The following is a 21358-nucleotide window of genomic DNA, read 5'->3' on the forward strand; positions in this document are numbered from 1 at the left end:
GAAGTCTCAATCTGTTCATTGAAGGAATTATTTATACATTTGCATTTACTTCTAGGCTAACTGTGGTAGTTGAGAACAATCCACGGGTATCAGGGAGATCCTGGCCTAAGTTTGGGGTTGTGTGGACTAGTGTTTGAGCTACGTGGCTCCTGCAGCCTAGTGAGTTCTCGCTTTTCATGGTTATCATGTCATCCGAAACTCATTGCACATTAGGACTGTGTCCTCGCTTTGTGCAGGGCTGTGATCACTGGGATTCCAGAGGCAGGTCCAGGTTGACAAAGGCTTATGGGTCCTCTCATTCCTCCTTCTCTGCTGACCAAAGTAGAAGGTTGTACTATAATTGCATTTGCAGGCTTTAAAGAAACATTATGTACTTTCTTTGTTCTTCGGATTATTGGAATCTGTTATTGTCTTTTTTAAGTGGGGTGGGTGTTAGACTCTATCTGTACACAGAATCCAGGATGAAGGAAATAGTGCTCACTGAGTTGTTTGTCCCGCCCTCAGATGTGAAGACATAAATAAGACATGAAGAAAGCCCACTGCGTATCTAAATGTTTGTTTTGTATCCAGCCTAAAAATTTCAAAATTTGCTGTCACGTAAATAATCATGACTGGCGATAGAGGGAATATATTTTATTTTGCCTGTTTGGGGCACAATTTTGAGTGTTGGTCTTTTGAAAGAGTGTGTTTAAGCATGAGGATTGAGGGAACAAGAGCAGGGAACGTGGAGATATCCTGGTAGGTTGCCTGAAATGGAACTCTGGCTGTCGTGGATGTTCTCCACGCCATTTCCCGAGTTGTGGTTTCACACTTTCCTACAGAGGGTTGTTTGGGGAGAGATAAGGAAGAGGACATTGGTTGTAGGAGGCATGATAAGGTGTTTGTGACCAGTGCATACCTTTCAGAATTCACATGGGGGAGAAACCTGAATCTTACGATTCTGGGGGTGACCTTGGCTTGTACTTGTATAGAATGATAAGACAGAAAGTAAATGCTCAGCTTTAGAATTAAGTATGAATTCCATTTTGTGATTTAAAAACTGATCTTGCACAAATAATTTAGTTTCTTTGAACCTCATATTCTCATTTATAAAGTGAACATCCTACCTACTACATCAGGTGGTTATATGACGTTAGTAAAATAATAAAGCAGGAGGAGCCCCAGTGAATGCTTGTTTCCTTCCACTCTCCTTTCCCGTGGGTGGGCAGTGCCGTGTTCTCATAGATCCCATTTTGTATTCTCTCTCAGTGGAAGCCTAATGGCTGACTGAGTGGCACTTACCACGTGTGTGCTGCTTTTTGTTACCGTCGATGCAGATTAGTGTTACATCCTTTGTAATTTTGTAAACTTAAATTCCGATTTGATAACACATGAAATCAGCCCTTTTTCCCATTGCAATTAGGTGTTTTAACCTAGTCAGTGGAGATGTTGCAGATAGGATAATGGAAAATTAATAGTGTAGCAGACATTTTCCGCACAAATATTTCAGTAGTGGGGATATAAAGTTTTAGGGATTGGCCGTGGCTGCGTATAGTGTTAGAAAGTGAAGAGGTATGAATAATGATTGTCTTTTAAAGCAAATTAATTATGAGCAAATAGTTCTCCAAGCTGCCCAAGGGCATGTATGTATCATAGTTGCTGTTTCTGAAAATTGTAACCCACTAGGAATGAGAGATGTGAAAGCTGAGGAGGAATTATATTAAAAGAAAAAGGCATCTTATGCTCCTCAACATGGGGGACAGGAGCTGAGGTGAGATACAAAAAAACGTGATTGAATACTGTCATTAAGAATAGTTGCTAATAGGATAATTTATTGAACCCAAAGAAAAACAAAACTAAATTTTAAAAAATAATTTGGTAAATTTCCCAAGGAATGAAAATTTGAGAGATATTGTTTGTCTCCTTCAGATTGAAAGTTTAATTTGTTTGTATGGTGTAAAGTAAGACTCAAATTTTATGTTTTTCTTTTTTCTTTTCTTTTTTTTTAGTATAGATAACCAGTTGTTTTGGCATGATTTGATGAAAAGGCTATTTTCTCTTCCATTGAATTACGTTGCCTCTTTTGCAAAAAAGTCCATTGGCCATACCTGTGTTGGTCTATTTCCTGTTCCATTGCTCTAAGTATCTATTCTTATTGCAATAACGCATTTTCAATTACTATGGCTTTATAATAAATCTTAAGTAGGGTGATTCCTTTATCTTTTCAGGCCAAGAATTCCCACTTGGTTCTTAGAATATTTCTCTCTCTTCTTCATGCCTTCAAGTACTTTAATTATTTGAACTTATTTATAATAGTTGCTTTAAAGTCTTTTTCTCTTAAGTCCAACATCTAGGCCATCTTGGATATGATTTGTTTTGACTGCTTTTCGTTGTTGTTCTTGACTGTGGGTCACATTTCCCCTTTCCTTTATAAGTCTAATAATTTTGTGTTTAATAGGCATTGCAAAGACTCTGCAATGTTGTTATTTTCACTTCCTCCTGAAAAATATTTTTCTTGTTTCAGCAGAGTTCTACTGCTGGCAAATCACCCTGAGCTTCTGGAGGTTTGATGTTACGCTTCACTGCATTTTGTGGAAAGCCCAAGACGTTTCCCAAATTTCTGTAGCACAGTGATCACTTGATATTTTGCTTTAAAAATCATCTTAATTGGTAAAATATCTGTAGAACTGGGTCCTTTGTGTGATTCAATTTTTAAAATCCAGTCAAATGAGTATGTCTGTACTCTTAAAGAGTAAGATGACTTTGAAATACTTGGAAAACATTTTAACATAAATACAGCTTCTTTTAAAATTGTCGATGGTGAGAAACAGTTTTAGACCATTAATGTAGCTCTAAAATTCACATAACAAAGAACTGGCAATATTTTAAAGTGAAAACTATACTAAAAACCCATTTTGATCATTTACTTAATAGACTTGCTACATCTTCAGTTTGGGAAGCTCACATTGTTTTTATGTGTCTTATGAAATCAGTTAATAATGTTCCTGTAAGTTAAGTGCATTTTATCATATTGCACTTTGTATATTTCTAGGAATTGAACAGGATGAGGCTTTGCATATATAAAAGTATGAATTAAAATGATGCGAATGCCTAAATTTAATAGTTTTGAGGAATTAACTGAAACAGTTTTAGCGTCCGCTGTGTTGGTCACAGGCTGAAGGCGTGCTTTCTGAGTCCGGCTCACTGTAGCTGAGCATTGGCACCAGAAATAGGAGAATCGCGTGGCCTTCTTGCCATAAGCTCTTTTGAGAATGACATTTTGAATATTGTTATCCTACCTTAGTTTTAACAATCTATTTTTGCACCAGCTGCTATATTTTTTCAGTCCTTCTCACATCAAAAGGAGACAAATGGATGTGAGATACGCCAGTAGAACAACTGGCTGTAGCCCAGTTGTTTGAGATTTGAGGTCTGGTGATGGCCTAATTGGAGCAAGGCGATTTCGAATGCCCGGAGTAGTTTTGAATTTAGATGCTGAATGTTACTCAGATTTTAATTTCCTTGTTTCTCTTTCAGGCTTTACTCTGTATGTTTGTATGTTTTGGGAACTTTGCTTCCAACATTTGTGCTACTTTAAAAGAAGGATCTCTTTTAGATTAGGGTGCTGACAATGTATATTGAAAGATGAATTTCTAATTATGTGATGTATTAGTAGTCACATTTTATTATTCCCTTCAGTAGCTAAGAACTTTGAAAGCACACATTGAAGCATCCAGAAAAAAGAGACCTGTGTGCCACCACTTCAAGGACATACTGATGTTCTTGAAAGCCTTTGTTGTTACCTTTGCCTCACATATGTGCTGTTCTTCTGGAATTAGAAGATACCTTTTTTTTTTAAGAACTTAGATCACAGTGCTTCAGGCTTTTGGCTATAACTCTGAAAGCATATTAGGGGTTTGAGGCCTCCCCTAGACATCTAGAAATCACGTACCTGGACCAGCTCCTTCACCTCAGAGACCTGGGAACCGAGGCCCAGAGAATTTTGCAGGTGCCCTGGCAGAGATTCTCCCACCGTCTGTGGTAGAGAACCAGTTTTTTCTACCCAATTCCTTACAGGCCGTTTTGTAAACTATAGTAAAAATGAAGTACAAGAAAAGGTAATTTTAAAATGACATGCATGGTTCTGAATGCTTCCTCCTAATTTCTGTGCTTATCTCAGTGTGGATGGATTACAGAGTGTTCTGGAAGTAGGACAGTCCATAGACTTCACTTCGTTGATTGCTGCCCATAGCCGGGCTTGGCAAACCGTGGCCCTCCGGCCGATTTGGACTCATCACTGTTTTTTTGTATGTCCTGCGAGCTAAGAATTATTTTAACCTTTTTAAATGATGTTTAAAAATTCACAATAATATTTTGTGACACAAGAAAATTATATATGACTCATTTTTCAATGTGTTTAAATAAAATTTTTTTGGAATGCAGCCACATACATTCTTTTAAGTATTGTCTGTAGCCACTTCTTCCTTGTAATGCTGGAGTTGAGGCAGGGATGAGTCGTTGGGGTGAGACCATAAGGTCTACAAAGCCTAATGCTTGTACTGTCTGGCCCTTTACAGGAAATGGGAAGATCTGAATATCTGGCTTTAGGACAAAATTAGTAGTTAGTGGTAGATTTAAGAGTACAAACAGGCTCTACATTTTTTTAAATGTGTTTTAAAAATCACTATTATCTGATACATATTTTGCCACTTTTGTTCCTATTTAATCCTGTTATAATATTCTTTTATAAAAGTCAGGTAAGTTGAGATCCCTCTGGTCTAGTTTCAGATAACTTTCTTGCTCCTGAAACTCAGCTCTGTTTTGAGGGTAATTTTTTTTTTAATTTTTTAAAAGATTTTATTTCTTTATCATTAGAGGGGAAGGGAAGGAGAGAAATATCAATGTATGGTTGCCTCTCGTGAGTCCCCTGCTGGGAACTGGCCTGCAACCCAGGCATGTGCCCTGACTGGGAATCGAACCGCGATTGTGTGGTTCACAGGCCCACACTCAATCCACTGAGCTACACCAGCCAGGGCTTGAGGGTATTTTTTTAAGCACGTATCCGGTGAATTATAAATTGTTGAATATTTCCTAATGTGCATTTTATTATCACGTTAATAAAACACCCTCTGGTTCAGAAAGTTCATCTTCTTCCTTGTTGTCACGTTTCTCTGCAGTGGGTGTTTCTGTGTGTTCAGGTCCAGGAAAAGAGTTGGGTGTGACTCAGAAAGGTTTAGAAAACAGGTTATTTCTAGTAAAAAAATGTTTCTTTAAAAACCACCTAAGTAAAGAAACTGCAACTAAACTTCAATGGCAGGTTACTGTTGCAAAATAGCAGATATAATAGGTGAAGTACTGATTACAACAAAAAAGGTTGAGATTTTTAAGTGGCTTTTGGAGGAACAAGATGCTTTCAGTGCTTCGCCTCTACCACTGATTAAGCTGCACAATAAAAGCTCCCATCATATTATTGTGAAGCTTTGGTAAATGAACATACTNTTATAAAAGTCAGGTAAGTTGAGATCCCTCTGGTCTAGTTTCAGATAACTTTCTTGCTCCTGAAACTCAGCTCTGTTTTGAGGGTATTTTTTTTTTAATTTTTTAAAAGATTTTATTTCTTTATCTTTAGAGGGGAAGGGAAGGAGAGAAATATCAATGTATGGTTGCCTCTCGTGAGTCCCCTGCTGGGAACTGGCCTGCAACCCAGGCATGTGCCCTGACTGGGAATCGAACCGCGATCGTGTGGTTCACAGGCCCGCACTCAATCCACTGAGCTACACCAGCCAGGGCTTGAGGGTATTTTTTTAAGCACGTATCTGGTGAATTATAAATTGTTGAATATTTCCTAATGTGCATTTTATTATCACGTTAACAAAACACCCTCTGGTTCAGAAAGTTCATCTTCTTCCTTGTCACGTTTCTCTGCAGTGGGTGTTTCTGTGTGTTCAGGTCCAGGGAAAGAGTTGGGTGTGACTCAGAAAGGTTTAGAAAACAGGTTATTTCTAGTAAAAAAATGTTTCTTTAAAAACCACCTAAGTAAAGAAACTGCAACTAAACTTCAATGGCAGGTTACTGTTGCAAAATAGCAGATATAATAGGTGAAGTACTGATTACAACAAAAAAGGTTGAGATTTTTAAGTGGCTTTTGGAGGAACAAGATGCTTTCAGTGCTTCGCCTCTGCCACTCATTAAGCTGCACAATAAAAGCTCCCATCATATTATTGTGAAGCTTTGGTAAATGAACATACTGCTTTTTTTCTTGATGTATGCACTAAAAAACTCTTTTTCATGGTCGCAGTTAATTCTTTGTTTTTCTGCCTTTGTATGTGGTCTCTCAGCAATATATTGCTATAAAGACAGAGCAATCAATAGTTGTCAGCTCTACACTTGATACACGAGTCTGCTTCATGATACGGACCCTCTAAAAGCCAGATCTTCAGGTTGGGATTTCTTCCTGGAATAAAAAAGTATTGCTGTGAAAGCTTATTCATTATGATGAAAGAGTAAATACAGTTTGGTACTGTGGCACTTGCTATTTTTATTCTTGCTATATTTGACTCCATCTACTCTTGAGTCAGTTTATAAACATCTGTAAAATAATTATGTTCTTGCTTAATTAAGAATAAAATAATATAGAGCCCTGGTTGGGGTAGCTCAGTGGATTGAGCACAGGCCTGTGAAGCAAAGGGTCGTCGTTTCAATTCTCAGTCAGGGTACATGCCTGGGTTGCAGGCCAGGTCCCCAGTGGGGGGCCATGTGAGAGGCAACCACACATTCATATGTCTCTAACTCTCTTTCTCCTTCCCTTCCCCTCTCTCTAAAAATAAATAAATAAATAAATAAAATATTTTTTAAAAAGAATAAAATAATATAGAAACTTTTGGCAGAATCTCACTGTACTGTTTCAAGCCATGACTAATTTTTATCACCCCAAGTCTGAGAGTGCCAGTGATTTAATGCAAGAGCTGCTGATCAACAGTGCCCTGCAGCTGTGGCCTAATTCTAGGTCGGGCTGCTCCTTTGTACGTTACAAGGAAGCCATTGACTAGGTGGCTTATGATTAAAGAGGGAGAGCTTCATAAACCGCAGAACTTAGGAGCATTGTCTTCCAAATAGTCCAAAAGAATGTGTATACTTTGGCATAGAACTGTTAATGAATGAAAATTTGGGACTCATGAGCAGATGTTTTTAGACATTGTATAACATATTTTTAAGTACGTATTTGAATTAAGTTTCTGCTTTGTTTTAAATATGTCCTGTTCTCTTAAGGAGTATACAAAATCTTAACTATTTGAGCTAATAGAATAGCTTGTGGTTGACCTTTGCTTACTTGACCTAGTTTTTTTTTTGTTTATTTTATTTTATTTTATTTATTTATCTTTAGAGGGGAAGGGAAGGAGAGAAATATCAATGAATGGTTGCTTCTCCTGAGGCCCCTGCTGGGAACTGGCCTGCAACCCAGGCATGTGCCTTGACTGGGAATCGAACCGCGATTGTGTGGTTCGCAGGCCTGCGCTCAATCCACTGAGCTACATCAGCCAGGGCTTGAACTAGTTTTTTTAATTGTATTTTTTCACTGTTGTTCAAGTACAGTTGTCTTCATTTTCTCCCCATCCACCCCCCCGCAACGCCATGCCCACCTCCCACCCTCAATCCTACCCCCCCTTTGGCTTTGTCCATGTGTCTTTTATGAACTAGTCTTTACTATATTTATTAGTTTAACCCTTGGCTGGGTAGTGTTACTACAACACCTGTCATCTCCCCCCTGCCCCCATTCTAGGTGTAGTTGAGAAATGTTTTAGATCGATCAGTTATTATATCTGGATTTTACCTAAGCATTGATTGTCTTTAGGGAGCCCCCATATCTAAGGATTCTCTATTGCTACTTTCTACCCAATATAGCATGTTCAGTATTTATTCCTTAGCATATGTTACAGTGATTGAGTTTCTGTTTCTAAACATTTTTGATGGAGAGAATTATTGTAGAAGGCAGTTCTTTGCAGCTTGACTGCGGGGGACCAGAGTTGCATGCATTGCTGTGTCTGTGAAACTTCTTGGAAGCGAGCCAGTATGTTAGGATGAGAGATTTATATGTAAGCGGTGAGCCACTAAAAGGCTTGCACAGTATTACAACTCCTCTTAGGAGAGGAAGTGTTAGGAAATTCAGCTGTAAAGCAGCAGCAGCAACAAGCAGCTACAGTGCTGGTAAAGACGGGGCCGTTCACGATTAGCCGGTTAACGTGCTACACAGTGCGAGGCAGTGAGCACACAGCTTCCCATCCTGCTGCCTGAAGGCAGCAGACCCAGACTGTCTCTTGCAAGATTTTCCTGGTTTCATGTTTGTGATGTTCAGTCATGTGACAGTACTGTACCATAAGTTGCCAACTTTGCTGTACTCGAGAGAGGGTCCTCTGCTGCAGTGCTTTTTCCCCATTCTTTCTCTTTCTCCTTTTTTTTTCTTGAAAGAGAAAAACACTGTGCAATGTATGTGTATGCCTACACCATGCCGAGACGACACTTCCCAGTAAATAACCCTTGTGTCCCCGAGGTAAGATACTGTTTCTGCTTCCCCTGCACAGTGCTGCTGCAGCACGGAGCTGATCCAAACATTCGGAACACTGATGGGAAGTCAGCCCTGGACCTGGCAGATCCTTCCGCAAAAGCTGTGCTCACAGGTAAGCAGACGGAGAGCCACCACGTTATTTTACCTATGGCACTACTGGCTTGATTTTAGAAAATCTTTATGCACTGACTTTCATTTGTTTCTATCGATGAAGCTCAATGAATATATATGCCATTATCTCTACTTCATTATTGATTTGATACATTAACAGTCTCATTAATTCTGCGCTTGCTCTATAAGCATTAAGCAATAAGATTGTTTACGTAGAATTTCTCAGAATTACAGCATTCCATGGTAGTATACATTATTAGTCGTTTTAGTCGTTTTTTATGGTTTAGATCATAATTTTCTTGTACCTCGTCTTCTCAGTTGATTCTTTTGAAGACCTTCACTGTGGCGCAAGCAAGGGCATTGGGATTACTTTGTAAAAGTCGTTTTGATCGGAAAGACAACCTGCTGCCGTTCTACTCAGATCAACAGTTAAATAAAATATGATGCTGCTCTTTCCTTGCCACACCATTTATATTTCTATCATATCTTCTCACTTTACCATGTTACCTAAGTACTTTCTGGGGCAATGTATTACCTTTTTACTTCAGATAATGAAAATTTTTGCCTTGAGTATTCATTAAGACAATTGTCAAGAACCAGCAAAGAGGAAATGGTCTCTCATAATAGAATAGAATAATGCTGTAAGTAATAGGGTATTGAAAACTGTTTTCATTGATCTTCATTCTCAAAATGCTGCATTGGATCTATTTTTGTTTTTATTCTTAGCATCCAAGTTCTGCTGCCTTTGCCTCCTTTTACTTAACTGACCTTTGCATTCGGAGCCCTTGTCACTGCAGTGCCAGGAGTAGTGTTTTAGTGCATGCAAGTAAACGACTGAACTTCCTTTCAGTATGCCCATGTTTGAAGAAAATAAGTCTTTTATTCACTTTTAAGTTTGGCATCCATGATGTGCATTTTTAACAAAGATTATGAGGGAAATGGAAAGCATTTATATACAGAAAGCCTTTAAAATATGCAGAATTCTGGTTAATTGTTCTGTATAAAAAAACAGCTTCCTTCCTGGCATGTTAGTATAATCTCTGTTAAATCAGAGTAACATGGTTTCTCTCAATTAAAAGGTTTGGTGACTGGGATGCTGAATCAAGATAACAGACACTGGGAGGATAAAGCTGTTTTAAAGCAGTGTAGATAAGAAGAAATTTAAATATAAGTATAAAATTTTAACTAATGAAATGGAAATGCAGAGCCCCGGGCCTGCTCAGGCTCTGCAGCCCTCCATCCTTCCACTAAGCCCTGGGCGGCGGCAGCGACCTTGGGCTGGTCCCCGATGAAAGGAGAAATGTGGCGCAGGGTGACAGGGGCAGGGTAGACATACTAACCAGCACGGTCGCTCCGTCTAGGTGTCCTCCCTCTGACCTCTGCTTCTCTTCAGCCCTCAGCTCCTGCCTTGTCCTTTGTTAGATTCATTTAATGCAACGCTGCTTTTTTCTCAAAAGACAGAGTTTTAAATATAAGTTAATTGAAAACAAGAAGCTACCTCCTAATTTGGAATGAACTGTAGGGGATATTATATTGGCTGTTGTTGGTTTGGAACAGAGTGGGGGCATGACAGCTCTGGAGACTGAAGATTCCTAGAGAACAGATACCACGTCGGTGTGTTAAACTTGACTTGAGAGGCATCTAACACTGTACCTTTGCTTAGGTAAGGAAGATATAATTCTTCCTGGTCATAATATTGTTCATTAATTATTCTCTTCAAGAATATTTACTGTTTTGGGAAATGGCATACAACTTTTTAATTATGATTTAAAAGAAAAGCATTCTAGAACATTCTAGTAATAGTAGTTAACTTTGTGGAAAACATAAGCCACTGATATTTACACATTCATGTTATATAATGCAGTGAAATAACACTTAAGTAAACTATATTTCCAAATGTTTTTCTGCCCATTGCAGGTTCTCTTCTAAGCAATTATTTGGAATTATAGTGGAAGGATTTTTTCTGAAGCTAAATTTAGAAGATTAAGCATTGATAAAAAGGACATGTTTTGAAAGGATTGACTTAGAGTTATTAGAGATCGTTCTGGGTGATGTGTCATTATTTTTATGGCAGATGCAGTTGTAGTACCATTACCTTGAGATTGAAGTTTCTGTTCTGAATTTTCTTCCTTCTTGGGAATATATTTGCTAAAGATGACTTTACAGTATTTTTTTTACATATTACTACTGTGCATAAGCCAAAACTATGTAAAGGTATATATATATATTCATTAAAGGAAATTAGCAAAATGAAAATCTCTTTTTACAGAATATTTTAAACTATGTAATTGAGTTATACCCTCTTCTGCATAAAGAATGCATGGATTTTTACAGAGCTGTACTAAACAACCCTTACAGTTAAGGGACCCCAGCAAACAGCCATTTGTTTTGGAGAGTCCATCCAGGTAGAGAATACTTAATTGGAGAGATTTATGAAACTCTCTACTGAATTGTTAGGTTGAGTGAATGACATGCTTGGAAGAAATCTTGAGGGCGTTGTTGTTGTTGTTAATGACTCTGAAGTTCTGGGCAGTCAACTGAAGGACTTAGAGGTGATTTTGATTGCTTTTTAGGAAGCAAGAGCATAAAAAGTCTAAAACGGTTTATGTAAACTTTATTGAAGAACAGTTTTGGTGTGTTACAATTATGGCTTTTAATATTTATTTTGGCCTCCTCCCCCCGAGTTATAATAAACTATACTTATTTTGGAAATTAAGGAAAATATGAAAAGTAAAAAATGATTTATAACTCCACTACCTAGAGAGACTATTTTGGGTATAGTTTACTTATAATTTTCTAAGCACACACACCCTACATTCTTCTTTCTCTTTAGTGAAATCAACCTTGTATGTTACATATTGCTTAATAATCTTTTTAATTTTTTATAAAGATTTTATTTACTTACTTTTAGAGAAAGGGGAAGGTAAGCGGAGGAGAGGGAGAGAAACATCAACATGTGAGAAAACCATTGCACATGTCCCAAATGGGGACTGGCCTGCAACACAGGCATGTGCCGTGTCTGGGAATCGAACTGGCAACCTTTCACTTTGCAGGACAGTGCCCAACCAACTAAGCCACACTGGTCAGGGCCTTTTTAATTTTTTTAATCCTCATCCAAGGGCATGATTATTGATTTTAGAGAGAGGCGAAAGGAGAAAGGACGGGGAGAGAATAACAGCAATGTGAAAGAGAAATATCAGTCCATTGCCTCTTATATGGGCCCTGACCAGGGACTGAACCCCCAACCTAGGTGTGTGTCCTGACCAGGAATCAAACCAGTGACCTTTTGGTTTATGGGATGACGCTCTAACCAACTGAGCTACACCTGCCAGGGTCTTAATAATCTTTTTTAAAAAATAGTTACATGTATATTCTTAAAAGGCATTAAGTATTCTTCTGCAACATGAATTTATAGTGTCTTTAATGATATCCTTCTGTGGGTATATTTTAGTTTCTTTAGCCAATCCTCTAGTGTTTACCATTAAGGTAGGTTGTTTTCTTCTTTGTGAATTTGTTGGTTTATCACTTCCATGGGATTGTACTTCTTCACCGTATTCAGTCTTAGCGTCCACCCATGTTATATCTCTGTTCCTGGCTGGCATTCCTGGTCACGGTTTGGAGGACGAGGCACTTCCTTGTTTAGGGGCTGCAGTGGAAGAGCCACGCTGAAGTTAGAGGTGACCAACGGAGGGGATGCTTACTGAAGCGGGTAAGGATGTAAAGGTGTTTGTTAATCTGGTGAGGGCACACTGGGAAATTGGATCAGAAGAGGTGACAGTAGATTGAGTCTGTGGACAGAGGACCAAAGCAGAACCAGGGATGACAGGGATATAAACTGGGTGAGTTTACATGGTCACAAGGTTGTCATGTAATTGGTCCCAGCAGTTTTTTAGTAGATTTGGGGGTACAGGAGTATAGAAGAAGGGTATATTTGTACCAGTGTGTCTCAAGAATAAGCTTCATCTGGTTTCCGTGTACTTCGGAGGAAATCCTAGTCTGCGATTGATGGGCTGGCTCCTGGGCTTTCCAGAAAGAATCAGCTGTGGCTCAGGCTAAAGGCAGTAGTGAGGGGCCTGGTGTGTACTTACTGAGCCTTCTGTGTTAAATCAACAAAATATATCTGGAATCCTACCACTTTTTTCCTTCTCCAGTGCTTCCTGCTGCTTTTCAGATAAAACCAAAGCCGTCAACATGATCAGACTTAAAGGACCCTCCCTGTGTATGTTCCACTACTAGGTTTTGCTCAAGCCAAAGTCGGATTTCTTTCTATTTCTTTTACACGCTGCATCCAGTGATTTTGGCCTGCCATACTTTGAGATCCCCACTCCTACTACTTCTTACCAGCTTCAGTGCCCTTGTATATACCGTCATTGTCGTGGGGTTTTTATTTATTTATTTTTAGTTTTTAGAGGAAGAAAGCAAGAGAGAGGGAGAGAGCAATAGAGAGAAACATCGGTGTGTTACTCCATTTATTTATGCATTCATTGGTTGCTTATATGTGCTCTGATTGAGGATCGAACCTGCAACCTTGGTGTTTGGAATGAGCTACTGGGCCAGGGGCCATCTTTCTTTCATGATGGCAGTAGCCTCATAATGGGTCTCTGTGCCTCCACTTACACTTCCCTCAGTTCTCACTATGGCCAAAGTGGTCTTTCTAAAGCGCCATCTGCCCTTTGATTAGAAAACTCTTTAATATATTCTCATTACCCCCGAATAAAGTCCAAACTCTTTAATCAGACACTACCATGATCTGGCGCCTTCTTTGTACATAGCTCTGGTCTTGTCTACTGTATTTTTCCTTGGTCTCTGCTTCAGGTGCAGCTGGATACTTGCTGCTCCTCAAACAGAGGAAGCCCGTTTCTGTGTCTAGATTAACACATCTATTTACTGAAACCAGAACACTGCCCCAGAGCTGCACGTGATTTACCAGTTTCACCTCCACTCGAAGACTTACTCCTCAGAGATGTCTTTTGTCCTCAGTCCCATTAGCTTACTTTGTTTTTTCATGAGTTTACTGATACCTGAAATGCCATCATTTTTGAAATTTTTGTGTGTTTGCCTCACTAGAATAAAAGCTTCACAAGTACTTGGACTTTTACCTGTCTTACTTCATTGTACCCAAAACTTAGGCAAGTACATAAATGATCAAGTGAGCAAATACATCTCGGGTCTGATCACTGCTAACAAAGCACCATATTTTCCAGGTCCTACAAATACTAATAGCCAGTAATTTTTGACATCCCATGCCATATTGTAATAGTTTGTTAAGTTTTCTACTTTCTAAAAATTGTTTTAAATTGCTGATAGTCATGTACACCTCTTAAAACTGTGCATTAAAAACATTTTTTAATTGGTATGTATGATGGGTGAGGTATGTACTGAGCCTTTTATCAACAGACTTCTTGGATAGTTCCTATGAGAACTTGTCAGTTCAGAAGAGATCACACTTCCTGCAGCTGTGGACTTCTGGGTCTCAAGCCAGGACCTATTTTTACTCTTCTCTTGATGTCATTATTCTTTTAATGCATTGTTTTGTACATTAGCTGTATACCACCGTGTAGCATATTGCATATCATGTATAGTACATTTTTCCTATTAGCCTACATGGTTAAAGACAGATTTCTCCTGTTTGTAATTTGAACTTTAAGAGTTATTTTGTAAGTTACTAGGAAGCTTATTAATAGTACAGCATTCTTCCTACAAAATAAGACATAAGAGGAAATACCTTGGTTTTTAAGAAAAGCTGTATGTTTAGTCACCTCAATTTTATTATTTTTATGGTAGATGAATTCCTGATTTAAAAAATATTCCTCTTAGTGTTAGATCAAGAAAGTTAAGACTTGTCATTGCAATAAAATGGTGTGAATTCTCTTTTAAAGACAGGTTGAAAATGTTAATCTCTTAACTAATTTTTAGGAAAATTTTATTAATGGTTTGATGTGTGTATAATTTTGGATATGAATAGAAAAAGTTAGTATTTTTTAATTAAAAGTTACTGAAACAATTTTTTAACCCTTAAAAATATGAAGATAATTTAGAAGAGGAATAAAGAACTAGTACCTTTTTTATTTTTTTAAGATTTTATTTATTTACTTTTTGAGAGAGGGGAAGGAAGAAAGAGGGGGAGAGAAACATCAATGTGTGAGAGACATAAGTCGGTTCCCTCTTGGAGGCCCCCAAGCGTATGCCCTGACTGGGAATCGAACCAGTAAAGTTTCCGTTCCCAGGCTGTCACTCAGTCCGCTGAGCCACACCAGGTAGGGCTGATACAGTAAGTACCCTTTTTAACTGACTGTGTCTAACTAGTTCACATTGATTTAAATTTTAAAGTGTTACTTTCATTTTGAATGAGCAGATAAAAGGATGCTTGAAGCTAGTTAATTTCTTTTTAGCACCTACTTCATTTGTTTAGTAGTTATTATTACATCCTTTTTTAGGAAATACAGTGAGTTAAACTTTCCTTTAGAAGTCAGCTCTATGTAAACTGTAGCAGCAATATTAATAATAATAATAACTGACAACAACTGAGTGCTTCTGTGAGCCAAGCACTACTCTAAGGGTGTACCCTCACAAGAACATGAGGAGGTAGAGATTATCATTATACCAGTTTTGCAGGTGCAGATGTGAAGTTACTTTTACAAACTCAGTCATTAAAAGAAATTATTGATATTTGAACTCAAGCAGTTTGGCCCCAGGATCAGTGCTCTTACAGATACAGACTCAGACTTTGTACTTACTTATTTAGAAGGATGTAGTATGACACATTTAAAAAGTTGGATTGACACGTAAGCTCAGGGAGTAAGTCCAGTCTGTTAATACAACGTTCTGCTAGTTCCCTAGCTTAAAAGACGACTCTTTAAAAAAATAGAAACTTTAACTGATTAATATCGCATGTACAATTTATCATCATGTTATTACAGTAAAATTAATTGGGTAATAAATTGATTTATCCAATTTTATAAATGCTATTTTTATGTCTTTACTCTTGTCAGTAGGCTTGAGTGACATTCATTTGAAAAGTTAATAAAAATATTTAGAATCTATAAGAAAAGATGTAATATTCAAAATGTTTGAACTTTTCATAGGTAAGAGGCAGCTCAATAACAGCTTACATAAGTTATAGAGGGGGAGAGAGACAGAGACAGAGAGACAGAGAGACACACACCATATTTCGCCAGGTATAATGCTCAGTTTCGCCCAGAGTTTTGAGAGAAAAGTTAAGGATGAGCATTCTACATGGGAAGTACTAATTCTATATCTATAAACATATATAGAAATTTTTTAAATTCTTTTACTTATGCTTATGCGTTAAAGGTGTAACTATAAAAAGGCAATAAAAATATCCATATGCAAAATAATACCCTGGAATATGGTAATCAATGTTGTTTCTTAATATACATAAATAAATTAATTAAAATTTAAAATGAAAGTTTTTTTCCTGAAAGTTTGGACTAAAAACATGGGTGTGCGATTTATACAGGAGGGCATTATGCACAGCAAAGTGTGTGTGTGTGTATGGAGTGGTAAGGAATAGAAATGCTTTCTGTTTAGATAACCTACCACTCTGTTTCAAATCTTCCCATCAACTCTTTTGTAAATTAAAAGCCATAAGGCTTACATCATTAAAACCAGCATGATCTTTCAACTCATCAAAAATGACATATTCGTAAAGCGTAATAACTTACTAGTGTGTATACCCTGAAAGCAGCTGTTGCTTTTCCCTATCAACTGTTGCAGTCTTGTGGCATAGTCATTGCAGCGTGTATGAGAGCTTCACCTACAACCAAATAGCTATTTTAAAGGGATTTTTAAATTTTTCTGATAAAAACTAACATTTGCTTTTTAAAATAGCACATGTGACATTAGAGTTCAGTAGTGATTTGATATTGTAAGGGTTAATAGCTCTATTCAAAATTTCTGTTGAATCTTTTTTTGGCCATACCTGTGTATATACATCCAATTTTAAGAAGTAACACAGAGAGCATCCTCTGCATTATTTTCCCTTAGTGATGACGTCTTGCAAAGCTGTAATGTGGTCTCACAACCAGGATATTGACATTAATACAGCCAAAATACCAGACATTTTCATCAAGACAAATGTTATTCTGTAGTTTTTCCTAATTTTATCTGTTTTGGTGTTAGAGTAATGCTGGCTTCATAGAATGAGTTAGGAAGTGTCCCATCTTTTATTTTCTGGAAGAGATTGTTTTTTTCTTAAATCTTTTGTCAAATTCACCAGTGAAAACATCTAGGCACTTTCTTTTGGGGGAAGATTAATATTGATTCAGTTTGTTTATAGATAGAGAGCTAAGTTATATGTTTCTCCTTGTGTGACTTTGATAGTTTATGTCTTTAAGGATTAGGTCAATTTCATCTAAGTTGTCAAATTTCTGTGTGTAGAGTTGTTAGTTTTCCTTTGTTAGACAGCTTGATGTCTGTAAGATCTATAGTGATATGGCCCCTGTTTCATTATTAATAATTGGTAATTTGTGTTTTCTCTTCTGTTATGTGTTGCCTAGAAGTTTGTAGATTTTATCAGTTTTTTTCCAAGAATCAATTATTTATTGTATTGTTTTTTGTTTTCAGTTTTGATTTCTGTTTTTATGTTTATTATCATCTTCTACTTACTTTGTTTCACTTTTTTTCTAGGTTCTTAAGGTTGTAGCTTAGAAAATTGATTGCAATTTTTTGCTTTCTAAACATAAACATAAAATATGTGTGTTTAGTGTTTTTGTTTTCTAAACATAAACATAAAATATGTGTTTAGTGTTATAAATTTCCCTTTTAGAACTACTTGAATTGTATTCCACAAATTTTGTTATGTTCTATATTTATTTTCATTCAGTTCAATGTATTCTTTTATCAATTCTTTGAGGCTTCCTTTTTATCCCATGGATTATTTGTCATTTAAACTTTATGTTTGGAGATTTTTCTGTTACATTTTTGATACTGCTTTCTAGTTTGATTCCATTGTGGTTGGGCAACAACACTCTTCATGTTTTCAGTCCTTTTCAACAAAAACAAAAGTTTTATTTCCCAGAATGGATTCTATTTCAATATATGTCCAAATGAAAAGAATGTGTTTTTGGCCATTGTTGGATGGAGTGTTCTGTAATGTCCATTAGGTCTTGTTGGTTGGTGGTGTGGTGGAGTTCTACTGTATCCTCGCTGACTTTCCCCACGTGGCCTCCACTGACACCATGGGATGGGAGGATGGCTGACATCCTCACCACTGGGCTGGCGTAAAAGGCTGCCTCAGCCCATGGTCTGACATTGTGGTCAGGAAGGGCTAATTTTTACCTGGCAGAGACAAAAGTTCCTTCTCTCAGTGAATTTATAGATCAGGGCTCATCACTAGACCTTCACTTCATGAATGGAGGTAGGGTCACATATTTTTTTATTTTTGTTTTTGGGGGCTTTCATAGTCTGACTGGAATAGGCTAGTCATCGTCTACAGGTGTTCTGTCTTGCTAGGCTGTCAGTTTCCTGCTCCTTTGTCTAGAGAGAGCAGGGCTGCTGCTGTTGTTGTTGTTGTTGTTGTCATCATCTTTACCTATTGATGTTAATGGGATGCCAGCTTCTTCAGCTGTTAAGGTCTTGGCACCATCCCACCACATTGTTCCTTTGGGTACCAAGATCCCTAACTGGTCTGTCCTTTTTGGTCCCCCTTTGAGTGTCTTCTTATGTTTATTTCATATATAACATTCAGGTTCTTTGGATGTACTTAGTGGGAAGAATAGGGAAAAGTATATCTATTCCATTTTCCTAGAAGTCTTGAAATTATTTTTAGTGTCATTACTGTATGAAATCAGTCCTTACATGTATGGGTACTCTGAGGATGTGAACATCCAGTGAAACTGTGTGAAGGGTAGGGATTTTTGTGGCACACCTATTTTTGAAATCTACTTGGTAATCAGAAATATAGATTTAACTTCTAGAAGTATGTTAATATTTTACAAATTCAAAAAATAAAATTAAATAAAGGATAGGAGAAACCCCCTAAAATTTGAATGCAGACAGAAACAACTGAACCATCTGCATTTAGAATTGGCTTTCCAAGAAGAGTGAAGAATGGAGCTGAAACACTGAAGATGTCTTGCTGGAACAGAGTGGAACCGAACAGAGCAGAGCAGAGCATTGCGGAGTGGGACTGCCTAACTGAATGGAATACTACCCAGCTGTAAATAAAGAGGAAATCTTACCCTTCGGGTTAACATGGATGAACCTAGAGAATATTATGCTAAGTAAACTAAGCCAGTCAGAGAAAGACAAATACCTTATGATTTCACATGTGGGATCTAATAAACTGATGAACAAAATAGAAACAGACTCTTAGAAAACAAACTGACAGCTGTCAGAGGGGAGCAGGTAAAGAGGCTGGGTGAAAAAGGTTGGGGGGAGTAAAAGATGGTAGAGGGAGATAAAGGTGATGGAAGGAGACTTGACTTGGGGTGGCAAACATCCAATACAGTATATACAGATGATGCCCTGGCTGGTGTGGCTCAGTGCATTGAGCACTGCCCTGCAAACCAAAGGGCCAGTGGTTCAATTCCCAGTCAGGGCACATGCCTGGGTTGTGTGTGGGCCAGGTCCCCTTTAGAGGGCATGTGAAAGGCAGCCACACATTGATGTTTCTCTTTCTTTCTTCTCCCTCCCTTTCCCGCTCTAAAAAATAAAAAATAAAATCTTTAAAAATATATATACAGATGGTGTAGTATAGAATTGAAACATATATAATTTTGTTAACTAATGTCACCCCTGTAAGTTCAATTTTAAAAAAGAGAGAAAGAGAGCTCGGGCCCCAGGGCCACCTGGGAGCGAAGGAGCGGACCATCATGAGGCATGGTGCCCAGCTGTCGAGGGGCCCAGGCCCACGCAGCCTCAGGGCTGGACTGTTTCCACCACCGTGTTGTAATGCTGTCAAGCTCTTGGTACTAGACTGTCCTTCACTGCATTCCAAGTTGAGAGTTTCTTTTGGCATTTGACTTGGCACTAGTGACCTTCAATTAACATTCCATGGCACCCAAGTGAGGCTCTGAAGCAACCACCTAATCTGACACCATCCTGAGACCAACTGGGCTGGTGCCTGAACTACCCCTATTCTCTAATTGTCTCTTTGGCGGCACCTAAGGATCTGGGGAACTATGTGTTGTGACTAACTGAATTCAATTTGAGATTAATTGAACCTTTACAACACTCTGCTGGTTAGGTGGTATTATTATTATTATTATTAGCTCTAGAATTCAGTGAGGATAAATGTGCTCTCCTGGTCCGACGGCTTTTGGATGGGAAATCCGAACTAGGTAATGCTATACTCCCTTTGGATAAGCCTATCTTTTAGCCTCATACAAGCCCTCACTATTTGTGAGGCCAAGGCCGGACGGAGCTGTTGGAACGACACTCGTTCAGAAGCCTTGCGTAGAGGTGCAGTGAGAGGGCGAGAGTGTGAGACTCTCGGGAGCGGAATTACTGCCTGTCTTTTTTATGGGAGCACTGAGCGTGTGATTCAGCATTGTGGCAGGTGGAATCACCAGCTGGAAGAATAGGCTGTGATCAGAACTTCTTAGAATGTGGGAAGTGGTGGTAAATGCAGTAGGATGGCCAACGCCAAAATGGACCCAAACAAACGTACCACTCTGCACATAGTAATAACCAAGACAGATTTACTCCTTCAAACACATAATTGTGCCAGACAAGCACCATTTTGAAAAAAGCAAGTACTGTAGATAAACGGACCATTTCAAACCCACTGAACCCTCTGGACACAAATTATAGACATGCAGTGTGTAACACTTAAGACATGGTCACTCGTCACACACTGGCAAGCTCAACATACAGGCAATTGGATGCACAGTAGTAGCACCAGACACACCAAACTCTTTGGGCATCTTGATGTTCTTGCTGAAATAACACAAGCATGTACTAGGAATCAGTGCCCAGTTCAACTTAGCTCAGGAGGAACAGTGCCAGAATGGAATTTCTTTGAGCCCATATCAGACCAGTTTATAATTTATTTTTAAAGCATGTAGTAGGCATTGTTTCCCCATCTTGAAATGGGTGAGTGGATCGTAACCTTGGAGATCCATTCTGGTTGATACGCACATGTTCCATGAATGGCTAGTGTTCCCTCCTAGACTCAGGAGATCTGCAGAATGGGGAGCGACGAGGGAACGGATCTCTGGATTATGCGTCCACCCCCAGAACTAGCTCTGGATGAGCTCCGCCCTGACTTTTGAGATAATCTAGACCCCTTTTGGGTGATTTCAAGGCTATTGTAATTCCTGGGGGGTGGAGCCATGTCCTTGGGTACCTGGGCTTGTCTGGTTGTTCTCCTTTTCTGTCCCTGAGTGGTTGGTTCCATGAGATCTTGGGATCTACTTGTCCTGCCACTTCCTGCCAGAATGGGAGAGCCTTTTGGTGGGAGTTTTCTCCTTTCCTTTCCCTTCCTAAGGGCATCAGCCTGGTGTTGGGAGATGCTCTGGGTTCCATTCTGTTCACTTGTATCGTCTTTACTCTGTCAGGCTGACACAGAGGGTCTGGCTCCGGGACCTTCTGCACTCTCTGTTACAGGGCTGCTGGCCATCTCCCCTCCTGCATCCACGCTCACGCTGAGCACAGAGTATTTGCGTGAAGCATGTTGTTGGACTCCTTCCCCACCAGCGTAAGCAAGAGAGGTGGCCCCAGACACCTCATCGACCATGGGAA

General features: G+C 38.6%; 1 protein-coding gene across 1 annotated transcript in view; it reads left to right on the plus strand.

The window, feature by feature from the left end:
- Positions 1-21358, plus strand: part of TNKS (tankyrase) — a 173224-nt gene that overhangs the window by 42104 nt on the left and 109762 nt on the right. The window contains exon 3 of the mRNA XM_037055295.1: positions 8559-8654. Within this exon, the coding sequence (XP_036911190.1) occupies positions 8559-8654 (96 nt within the window). The remainder of the gene's footprint in view (positions 1-8558; positions 8655-21358) is intronic.

The sequence above is a fragment of the Sturnira hondurensis genome, unplaced genomic scaffold (assembly GCF_014824575.4).
Source record: "Sturnira hondurensis isolate 20B ecotype Veracruz unplaced genomic scaffold, ASM1482457v3 Scaffold0008640, whole genome shotgun sequence".
Classification (NCBI taxonomy): domain Eukaryota; kingdom Metazoa; phylum Chordata; class Mammalia; order Chiroptera; family Phyllostomidae; genus Sturnira; species Sturnira hondurensis.